This window comes from Phacochoerus africanus, chromosome 2, assembly GCF_016906955.1.
Source record: "Phacochoerus africanus isolate WHEZ1 chromosome 2, ROS_Pafr_v1, whole genome shotgun sequence".
In the NCBI taxonomy this organism is placed as follows: Eukaryota; Metazoa; Chordata; class Mammalia; order Artiodactyla; family Suidae; genus Phacochoerus; species Phacochoerus africanus.
In genome coordinates, this window is record NC_062545.1 from 71055739 (window position 1) to 71068169 (window position 12431).

The 12431-nt window shown below is 35.8% G+C and overlaps 1 protein-coding gene across 2 annotated transcripts in view; it reads right to left on the reverse strand.

Annotated features, from left to right (window-relative positions):
* The window catches only part of HACE1 (HECT domain and ankyrin repeat containing E3 ubiquitin protein ligase 1), a 110814-nt gene that overhangs the window by 77955 nt on the left and 20428 nt on the right, over nucleotides 1-12431 (reverse strand). Inside the window, exons 5-6 of one of the 2 annotated variants that reach the window (XM_047761639.1) lie at nucleotides 11007-11082; nucleotides 2413-2544 (exon numbers count right to left, since the gene is read on the reverse strand). In XM_047761639.1, coding sequence (XP_047617595.1) covers nucleotides 2413-2544; nucleotides 11007-11082 — 208 coding nt within the window. The remainder of the gene's footprint in view (nucleotides 1-2412; nucleotides 2545-11006; nucleotides 11083-12431) is intronic. The other variant, XM_047761646.1, reaches the window with a different exon arrangement.

Consider the following 12431-nt stretch of genomic DNA (forward strand, 5'->3'; position numbering starts at 1 on the left):
CGACCGGAACTCCTGAATATATTATTGATTTTAAACTTAAAAATAAAATCTTGACATCTATGTGCACTGGTATATATCTACATGGACACAAGTTTTGAAGACCTTTTAATAAATTTATGCAAAAACTGGCTACTGTGAAACAATGAAAAGGCCATTTTCATTTGCTGATACTTGACAAAGCATTTTAGACTCAGTGTTCAACCTATGGACAGATATACAAAGGGCTAAAAAAATCAATAATCCCTACCTTGTAATAACTTATCATATCTCAGAGCCCTTAAATCATGCCCAACTCAAGATAAAAGGATATGCTTATCCACTGATATTTGAATATGTCCCAGAAATATATGAGTAGTTATGAGACATAGGGAATATCAGCACAACTATCAACACAGATTCTTTTAGAGGTATAATTCAGCCTGGAGGCCATGAGACAGACTGATTTTTTTTAGATTTCTTCTCATCCTAATTGAGGGATTAAAGTTGCATAAAATGAATCAGACAACAGTACTAAACTTTCTCTTTGTATCTGATCTTCATAGGTAACTACAATGGACTAACTATGACAGATAGGAACCTCACTCACTTATACAATCACTCACAAGTCAACGTGACTTTTTGTACCCTTCCTCCTCTACTATATCTGCAAAATCTCACCCTGTGAAACTCATCACCAGTGAAGTCAGGCCCCCTATAAATCTTCCAAAAACACAATTCTTCAAAGGCATTGGACTATGAGGAATTCTCCTTTACTCTACCACACCTGCTTTAGGTTGTAAACCATATGGAGTATATTATACTTAAACTACTCTTCAATAACTTTAGAAGGCAATTCTAAATTTTTAAGGCACCCTGTAATGCACAAGTTTTGAACCAAGGTATTCTGAATAATTCTTGCTTCTTCACTAGTTCAAGGCAGCTAAAAGTAGCTTTTGTAGATAATTTCTAATATGTACTCCAGTTTTTTATTACACAAATTCGTAAGCAACGAGTGTGGTTTGCACTCTTAGTAAATGACACGTCACTCATTTGTTATGACAAAGAGTTTTTTTTGTCCTGTGAGAGCTACCAGCAGGACCCTTTCTCTAACAGGAAACAGTTGCTTAAAAACCAGGGCCAGTCAAGATTAGTACATTTCAGATATTTCTTTCCACACAGAATACTTTTTAAATTTAAAAGTGTTGACTTGGAGAAGGGAAAAACTATGAGAAGGAATACTCCTTGACAACACTGGGTTAGTTTTCAGATGATAAAAGACAAAGAATAAAAATGAACATTGGTGTTCAGAAGAAATTCCAAGGGAAAAAAAAAACATATATCCCTCCTTTTATCCATCTCTTATTAAACATAAGACAATGTCAGCCTTGGCCTCACAATCTTAAGGAAGTGCAATATTCTATGAACAAAGGTCATATATAAATCATCTCAATATACAGGCTCCTACATCATGAACACAGGTTAGGAAGAAAATGTTTGCAGAGACAGAAATCCAGACTCCACTAGAAATTCTCCCAATGAAAAGATAAGACTCACAGAGAATGTGTACAAAAAATACACAAATTTTTGTACCTTTGAAAATGTTGGTGTTATTTTTTGTTTTCAGTCGGTTTTTGTTGTTGTGGTTAGCCAATAAAATAAGCAGTATTCTATTGTCAATAATGTTAAATACAGAGGAAAAAATACTGAAAGTAACCAGGATAGGAAATTATACAAAGCAGAAATTCAATCTAAAATCTTAAGCTAACAAAAAATAAAAATTAAAAAATTAAAAATTTAAAAATTTAAAAAAATAAAATAAAATCTTAAGCTAACAATCTTTAAATGGGTGGCAATCTCCTAATGAGAGAAAAAACTATCAGCAATTTTAAAAGCCACATGTCTATACACAGGGATAACAAGAAAGTATTACCATAAAACAAATGTACAATTTTAGAAATCAAAAGAAAAAAAAATTTTGTCTCTATTACTTGTCATATTCCAAGAGAGTAGAAAAATATGATAATCCAAGCTGGACCATTTAGGCAATGTCAGAGCTCACTTTCTTCACTATCTAATCCCAAAAATTGAGACTTAATGGTAAATAATATGAAAAAGTTATGTGATAAAACTGAGAACAGAATACACATTACAACTGTTAAAATTATATGTGAACATACACTACATTTACATTATTAATATATTCAGCTATTAAAATCTGAATCAGAAATAAATTGAAATCCAATTACAAACCCATTACACATATATTAAAAAGACTATTTTCTATTCCTTTGATCCACACAAAATATATTAATCAAAAGTCCATATGATGCAGAAAATGTTGCTATGATGCTTCATGTTTCCAATTATGCATGAATTCAGTTTTAAAAAATAAGCACATGCAACTTAATTTAAAGTCCTCAAGGCTTAATTTACCGTCTTGTGACCGTTCTGGCAGGCCACATGCAGCGCTGTCTGTCCCATGGCATCTTCAACATCGACGTCACTGACATGCTGTACAAGATCATGGAGTAGTTCTGTCCGCCCGTTCACAGCCAGCCAGTGTATCTGTGTAGCCATTTAGTTACTTAACATTTATGCAAGAGTGTTTCATATGAAAACAGCAGATAAATAATGCAATTATTTCTCACCTGAGAGCATGACATGCACACTAAGGATTAAAATAAAAATTTAAGGCAATATACTTTTTTCCTATACTTCTACATGGGGAAAAATATGCATCAGGATGTGACACCACCATGTATTTCAAAATCAGGCACTTCATGATTCAAAGGAGTTAAGAATCCTAAACTGAGGCTCACCAAATCCTCTGCTTCTTAGATGACACTAGACTGTTATGTACAGCTTGTCTCTAGAGGAAGTACTGGATAGCTTTCCTCCCCAGAAGCAAATGTAAGTTAAAAAGTAACCCAGGAGTTCCCGTCGTGGCACAGTGGTTAACGAATCCGACTAGGAACCATGAGGTTGCGGGTTCGGTCCCTGCCCTTGCTCAGTGGGTTAAAGATCCGGCGTTGCCGTGAGCTGTGGCATAGGTCGCAGACTCGGCTCGGATCCTGCGTTGCTGTGGCTCTGGTGTAGGCTGGCAGCTACAGCTCCGATTGGACCCCTAGCTTGGGAACCTCCATATGCCGCAGGAGTGGCCCAAGAAATGGCAAAAAGACAAAAAAAAAAAAAGTAACTCAGTAGATGTCATATTCTTTATTTCCTACATTTTACACATTAAAGCATATATCATATATAAATAACATATAGAGAGAATAAAAAAATATAAAACACCTATAGATCTACACTCAAAAATAATCAATATTAAAACTTTGGACTATACTGTCTATACACTTTTCATCTGACTTTTTTTCCATTACAAACTATGTAATAAATTCATTGAGTAATAAAAATTTAAAAATATATAAAAAAAGAAAAAATATATCATGAAACTTCTGTTTTAAAATGGTAACTCTGAACCTATGTATCAGCTTCTACTTATTCCCCAATCATCACTGAAATGACAGTAAAGAGTACCTTTTCTTAAACGATAGATCTATTAAGATAAAGAAAAAGAAGGACTACAATAGCAACAAATTTTGGAAGCTGGAAGCTTTTGTCAGACCTGTCAGAACAAAAACATGAATCCTAAACCAGTAATAGAGAGTGTCAAGAAGGTAGATGCAGATTACAGAACTCCCAAAAGGCTGAAGAATAGTAGTAAGCACCCTGCAACATCTCTTGAAGTGAATGCGGGGCTTAAAGCAGATCACTGGAAGTTTATTTAATAAGATTTAGATCCTTAGATTCCCATCTCTTCCCAAATCGGCAAGGCCAGTAACCACCCCTCCACAATCAGAAAGAACACCAGATGCTTGAAAACAGAGCATCTGGATAAGGGACACTAAGCCCACTGAAGCAAGTCCATCACACTGAAAGGGGGAAATAAAGTGCAAGTTTACATACTGAATACGGAAATCCCAGAGCATTCTCTTCAACCCAGTATCCAGAATGCTAACATCCTCCTGGCAACTGGAAGAGCTTCCTTTGAGAAATCTGACCAGCTTAAGAGCAAATGCCTAGAGAAACTGACATGAGAAAGGATTCTAAAGGCAAATGCCCAAGCAGATCATCATATACTGAAGCCCACAGTGACCAACTGCACACATTCAGACAGAGCTTTCAAATAGCCTTTTCCTGATCCACCAAGCATCTGACAAATGCATCTAATTTGAAAGACAAAACACAAAACAATAAAAAGCAAAAAGTAGAGGAGAAAAAGAGCCATGAACATTCAAGAAAAAAACTTCGAAAGGAAAAATATTTAACACTCTCAATACTGACTGCATCCTTGAAACAAGAACAGGATACTATTTTTCTAAAAGGAATGGGGGGAAGCTCTTGGAAATATAGTGATTAAAAACATACATACTCAAAAAATATTAGAAGATAGTACTGAGGAAGTCTCCCAGAAAACAGAAAAAGACCAAGAAATAGAAAAACAAGAGAAAAATGGTGAATTACAAACAAAAGAAAATTAAAAGCTAGCCCACGAGGCCCAATGTTCAAATAACAAATTCAAAAAAGTAGTGAACAAGGAAGAGTAGAAATCATCAGAGAAATAATTCATGAAGATTTTTCATGGGTTCCCGTTACACAAGTTTCCTGGTTAACAGAGCCTCAGTATTATCCAGCCAAAAGGATAAAATTAATCCAAACCAAGACACATAATCATAATATTTTAAAACACTGAGGACATAAGAAATTCCATAAGTTTCTAGAAAGTAAAATCAAAATAAGATTCATAAGATTCAAGAATAAAAATGGCACCAAACTTCAAAACTGAAAGCTAGAAGATAACAAAGCAATGCTTTCAAAATTCTAAAGAAAAAAGATGGCCAGCCTAGAATTTACTATCAACCAAACTGTCAATTACATAATCAGACAGATTCAAAGATTCAAGTATTATCGTCATGCCAAGATCAACAAATTTACCTCCCATGCACCCTTTCTCAATTAACAACTGGAAAATGTGCTCCAGTGATGAGACAGAATAGTTATCAGGAAAGTCAGACACAGAACCTATATACAGGCATACCTCCCTTTATTGCACTTTGCTTTATTGAGCTTCTCAAGATACTGCGTTTTTTAGAAATTGAAGGCTTGCGCCAACCTTACCTCAAGCAAGTCTATCAGCATCATTTTTCCAACAGCATTTGCGTCTCTGTGTCACATTTTGGTAATTCTCACAATATTTCAAAGCTTTTCATTACTATCATATTTTTTATGATGCTTTGTGAGCTTTGATGTTACTTGTAATTGTTGTGAGGCACCACAAACAGTGCCCATTAAGACAGAAAACCTAATTGATTGTTGAAATGACAACAAAGGATTTAGAATACCACATAAACTTAAGAGATAAGGCAGCAGCTGGGCTTTAGAGGATTAACTCTAATTCTGAAAGAAGTTCTCCTGAGGGTCACATGCTATCAGACAGCACTGCTTGCTACAAACTGTTCATAAGAGAGTCAATCAATAAAGCAAACTTCACTGTTGTCTAGTTCTAAGAAATGGCCACAGCCACCCCAACCCTTAGCAACCACCAACATCAAGGGAAGACCCTCCCCCAGCAAAAAGATTAGGACTTACTGAAGGCTCAGATGAGAGTTAGCATTTTTCAGCAATAAAGTGTTTTTAATTAAGGTTTGTACATTGTTAATTGTTAGACACTACTGCATACTGAATAGACTACAGTACAGTGTAAATATAACTTTCACATGCACTAGGAAACTAAAAAATCTGTGTAACTCGTTTTATTGCAATATTCATTTTATTGAGGTAGACAGTACAGAATCCTCAATGTTTCCCAGGTATGCCCATAAAATAAAAACCCAAAACAAGAGAAAGGCAAAGGAATCTCCAGGATAATAGTGAAGAGAAATTTTAAACAACACTGTAAAGGAGGCCTAAAAAAAATGAACAAATCTAGCTTAAAGAACTGTAGTCTCTGTAAAAGATTCCTTCAAAACTAATCAAGAAGAAGAAATGTATTAAATACACGTTATGACAATATTTATAAAGCTCAGGGGAAGTCTAATAATGAATTAACGATAAGTATTTAGAAAACTTAAAAAAATTAAGCTCCAAAAAAAAAAGACAGAAATAAAAGACATATAGATTGGAAAGAAAAAGATAAAACTATCTCTATTTGCAGAGTTTTCTTATGGCTCAGTAAGTTAAGGATCCAGCATTTGTCACCACAGCCGCTTAGGTCGCTGCTGTGGCTCAGGTAGCTGCTGTGTCACACGTTCATTCCCCGGCCCAGGAACTTCCACATGCTGGGAGTGTGGTCAAAAAAAAAAAAAAAAAAAGCAACTGCATTCCTATGTACTCGCAATGAACATGTAGAAATTGAAATTTAAAACAATGTTGGGAGTTACCGTTGTGGCACAGTGGTTAACGAATCTGACTAGGAACCATGAGGTTGCGGGTTCGGTCCCTGCCCTTGCTCAGTGGGTTGACGATCTGGCGTTGCTGTGAGCTGTGGTGTAGGTTGCAGACGCGGCTCGGATCCCGCATTGCTATGGCTCTGGCGTAGGCTGGCGGCTACAGCTCCAATTCGACCCCTAGCCTGGGAACCTCCGTGTGCCGTGGGAGCAGCCCAAGAAATGGCAAAAAGACAAAAAAAAAAAAAACCAATGTCACTTACAACTGTTCCAAAAAAAATAAAATACCTAGTTGTATGCTTAAAACATACACAAGATCTGAATGCTTAACACGACAAAATTCTGATGAAAGAAATCAAAGACCTAAATAAATGGAGGAACATACCATTAGTAGACTGGAAGGCTCAACACAATAAAGATGTCAATTCTCCCCAAACTGATCTATATAATTAAAGCAATTTCAGTAAAAATCTTAAGGGCTAAGCATAAGGATGAAGGAAAAGAAACATATGGTTATAAAAGAGCATCACAAAACTTCTCTGGAGTTGAAGTATTCAGAACACTGACATCTGGTAGCGGACACATACAGACCTACACAGGTTGTAAATCTATCTAGAACTTAAATACATATACATACACAAGGAAACGTGGATACAAGTAAACCTGGAGAAATCTGAGTTAAGATAAACTGTAGCAATGTCAATATCCTGGTCATGGCATTATACTGGGGCTTTGTTACCATTGAGGAAAACGGTATAAAATATACAGAGGACTTCTTTGCATTATTTCTTAAAATTGCATAAGGATCTACAAGTATATATCATTTTCGAAAATGTAATTATTAACTACATGAAAAACAAAACGCTGTATGAGAAACAAAAGCAACTATGGCAAACTACTTGGCCTAACTATGAATAGTTTTTATACAGCTGAAAAATTACAAAACTGAAAAATGATCTATGAAAAAATTATAACTATATTGGAAGGGTGTGAAGGAAACGTGCTTATACATTATAGGATAAGGAGAGGTAGGGCTGAAAAAGAATAATGACTTTATCTTCCAAAAAACCAAAAGGTGATGCCTCAAACTGCAAAATCAAAAAGTAGCAATATTGTTATTTAGATAAAGGAAAACAAAATTTTTAAATCCATTAAAATAGCTAAGAGAAGCTGACTATAGAGTGAGAAATTCGGGAGGTAAGGAAGAAGGTCAAGAGAACATGTTTTCTTTTTTGCCAAGGAGTTGGGAGTGGGGGCACAAGGTAGCTGTATGTTTATTTGACATAAAATGCCATACAATTCGCAGGCCATACAATTCATCTATTTAAAATATACAACTTACTGGTTTTTTGGTATATTCACTGAGTTGTACAATCATCACTATAGATCAATTTTAGAGCATTTTCATTTTCCCCAAAAGAAACCCTGTATCCATTAGCACTCCCATTTCCTCCATTTCCTGAGATGGATACAGAAAGTACAATCCCACTCCGACTTTGTCACCTGGGTAAAATAGGTCATCCATTGCCTCCAGTTTTTCTTATTGATGCCTTTTTTGCTTCTTCCTCATAGAATTTGTTAGACCATGAATTCTGACAGTATTTGGAAGATGGTATAGGCAACACAACCGAACATTCCATCATTCCTATTGCCTCACTTTTATCATTTTGCTGAGTTCAGAACAACCCAACTCAAATCTAAATACCTCACCCCTAACAGCAGTATGTATAAGACAGAGAAATTTCACAAAGCACTACCATATATTTATGGTTAATGGTGCTGAATGATGGAGCCTTAGCAGACAGCAATATCTTGAACTGTTATTTTGTTTAACCTCATCCCTAGCTGAACCGTGACAATGTGCCTTGTCACTATTTAGGATGGGTGAGCATAAAATTTCATTCAAAATATAATTAGAAAAAAAATACCTGAACCACTATGCTGTACACCTGAAACACAACATTGTAAATAAACTATACTTTATATAAATGAATGAATGCGATGGAAGAGTGATTTCGAAGGTGAAGGTGGGAAGGTCAGGCTCTCCACTGAAGGATGTTCTTGACAAGATCAACTTGAGGTAGGAGCACACATAGAAGCTAAAGATCTAGAAAGTGATCCCCTGAACTATCCATACCATAGACTTTTCAAAGTCTTCATGAACCCCCAGGGAAATCTAAACATCAGTCAAGCTCACCACTCCAATGTAGCCTGCTCTCTTGTATCTCCAAGCTTTGCCAATCTATTCCATAGAGCTAGACCTCTCCACCCCACTATCACCATTTTTACCAGTTTAATCTCTATTTTATCCCTTTAGCCTCAGTTCAAGTGATACTTCCCTCAACTGCCTCCTCCAGTGCCACAGGTGAGGATGGGTCCCCTGCTATGACTTTCATAGCATCTCCATCTTCTGAGTTAACATTCATTACACTGTGTCACCATTGCCTATTGACTTTCCTATCTTCCTTGGAAGTTTGGGGAAGACAAGGACAGGTCAGTCATATTCACTGCTCTATGCCCCCAGGCACACCAGTACAATGCCTAGAACTAATAGGTGTTCAAGAAATTCCTGTTCAAAGAACAAATGAATGAAGAAATCTCAAGAGTCCTTTGGGAGAGTGATCAGCCTAGAAAACATGCAGTCAACAGTACTCGAGTCATTTTGTATGAAAAATCCTGGGGCTCTTAATTCCCCATTGAAGGTTCTTCCATCTCAGGAGCCCTTGGCTTTACTGCCCCACATCCTTGGCGGCAACTACTCAATCCTGCAGCAACACATTTTCACTATCCTAGCTTCCTTCGGCTGAGGGTCAATGTGTCCAGGAGTGGAATTAACTCCACCACTTGGCAGTAACATGCTTGGCAGCCAGAATAGTTTCCAAGAGAAAGAGACATACCATACCATTCAGGGCTAGAACATCAAGTTTGGTGCCAGGCAGTAAGACAGCAGAGACTGTTTTTATATAATAAGCCTTAGAGAATCATCTGACTCTTCCAACTACACGTATAAATAATTTTTTCAATACAAATTTGACTTTTTAAAATTTTCTAATTTATTTCACTTGAAGTTTAGAGTGAAGGGAGAAAATTAGCAGATAAAAACTTAAGCAACTAAACAGATTACGTTAACACTGAACATCTTATCCTGCCTCTACTAGACAGTGTCCTAGGGATAGAGGTATGTTTATTCCATTGTTACGGCTGCACCTACAGCATATGGAAGTTACCAGGCTAGGGGTCAAAAAGGAGCTACAGCTGCTGGCCTACACCATAGCCACAACAACTCAGGATCTGAGCCACGTCTAGGACTCACACCAGAACTCAGAGGAATGCCGGATCATTTAATCCACTGAGCAGGGCCAGTGATCAAACCAGCATCCTAATGGATACTAGTCAGGTTTGTTACAGCTGAGCCACAAGAACACCTCCACAGTTTTATAACTCTGTGGTACCTAATGCATTCATTATAGAATCCTACAGATACCTAGAATACAGTTTTTCTTTGCAGAGTGGATAGTGTTAGCCCGCTACTATATAACAAAACCTGGATTACCATAGGAATTATGGATTCCATGTGAACATCAGGATTGATCTTATTTTGTAATAAGACATTCACAGAATAATTCAAATCTTATTAGGAAAGCTAGTTTTTCATGCCCCAGCTCTGACATGGCCCACTGAAAAGAAATTTTTATTCAGAAAGGCCTTGAAAACTAGCATGGTGTGTAAATACTCAATATTCTTCTTTATTTACAAATTAAAATATTCAAAAACTATAAATACTGAAAAAAAAGTTTCTGACACTACTGAGGTATAACTGACAAAACTGTAAGATCTGATGGTTTGATACATATTGCGAAATAATTTCCACCATCCAGTTAATTTAAAGCTCAATAAATTTATTTTCTATCACAACTTCAAAACAATCTCAATAATCACATAATTCTATTTTACCTCTACTTCTAAATCAAATAATGCTCCATTAAATTAGTTTAATTAAAATTTGTAGATTTCAATAATCTCTTCAGAAATATCCTACACCACCTCCCTATAATATCCATGTGGATCAAAAACATATTAACTTATTTTTTGAAAAAAAAAAGTGACACAGCAGAGTTCCCATAGTAGCTCAGAGGGTTACAAACCCGACTAGCATCCATGAGGATGCAGGTTGGATCCCTGGTCTCTCTCAGTGAGCTAAGGATCCGGCACTGCCGTGAGCTATGGTGTATGTCACAGACACGGCTTGGATCTGCGTTGCTGTGGCTGTGATGTAGGCCAGCAGCTGTAGTTCTGATTTGACCCCTATCCTGGGAACTTCTGTATGTCACAAGTGTGGCCCTAAAAAAAAAAAAAGAAAGAAAGAAAGAAAAAAAAAGGAGAAAGGAAAAACAGAGTGAACCATAACTTCTCTTAATAATTATGGCTGAGAACTATATCTCAATTCATTCTGCACCTTCTAAATCACCACAAAGAGGTAACCTGCAGAAATACTTGCACTACACTTTGTATTACTATCGCCTTCAATATTATTTTCTAAAAAGCACTTTTAAATCTCAGATAAAAATTTTTAGCACTTACTGCTGTAAGGCCTTCATTATTACAAATGTTGACATCAGCACAGTATTCTAATAATTTACTCATGCATTTCTTCTGCCTGAAAAGAAAAATGAGATAGTCACAGATAAATGGTACTAGAAAAATCAACAAATGGCAATCGTTTTACTAAAATATTAACTATACTAAACATTAATTGATGGTATCAACCTGTATCTTCAATATTTAAATAAATACTATAACATTTAAAACAAAACAAAAAATTATTTCTATAAATAAAGATAATAGGATAAAGGCACAATGAAGTTTTCATGTGATTGGGACAAATTCATCATTCAAAATGCTAAGTAATTTCAACTGTTGACAGGATTATCTGAAATAGCCCTCTCCATTAGAAATATAAAACAACATGAGTCTAACAGAAGAGGAATGGATAGAGCAAAATGATGTCCCAATGTTGTACCTTACATTCCTGATTGTAAAATATTTAAAATACTAAGATGAGTTATAAAAACCACAAAATTAATAAAATGAGTATCTATGCATCCCCCCAGCCACTTTATTTTTTTTCAGTTTTTTTTACTGTGGTAAAATACAGATAAATTTAACTGCTTAACCATTTTTAAATGTACAGCTCAGTGATATTAAGTACAATCATATTTTTATGCAATCATTACCACCATTCATCTCGAGAACACTTTTCATCTTGCAAAACTGAAATTCTACATCCTTTAAACAGTAATTCCCCATTCCTTTTCCTGAGTCCTGGCAACCACCATTCTAATTTCTCTCTCTCCAATGTGGGCTTATCTAAGTACCTCATTAAAACAGAATCATAGAGTAGCTGCCCTTCTGTGACTGGCTTATTTCACTCAGCATAATGTCTTCAAGGCTCATCCATGTTGTAGCATGTGTCAGAATTTCCTTCTCTTTTAAAGCTGAATAATATTCCATTGTATGTATATACCTCTTTTTGCTTATCCGTTATCTGTCAATGGATAGTTAGGTTCCTTTTTTTTTTTTTTAGCTATTGTGAATAATGCTGCTATGAACATAAGTACACAAATATTTCTATAAGACCTTGCTTTAAATTTTATTGGGTATATATACACAGAAGTAGGATTGCTGGATCATATGGTAATTCTATTTTTATTTTTTGAGGAATCACCAAACCAGTTTTCAGAGCATCTATACCATTTTCCTTTCTCATCGTCAGAGCACAACAGTTCCAATTTCTCCACATCCTCATTAACACTTGTTATTTTGTTGTTGTTGTTTTAGGATAGCCATACTAACGCATATGAGCACTCAAACTAAAGAGTGTATGTTGCCATTTCATTGTAGTTTTAATTTGCATTTCCCTGACCAGTGATATTGAGCATCATTTCATGTTCAAGAACAGTTTTGTAAGATCTGAACATCTTATTTGGAGACATGTCTACAAAAGTC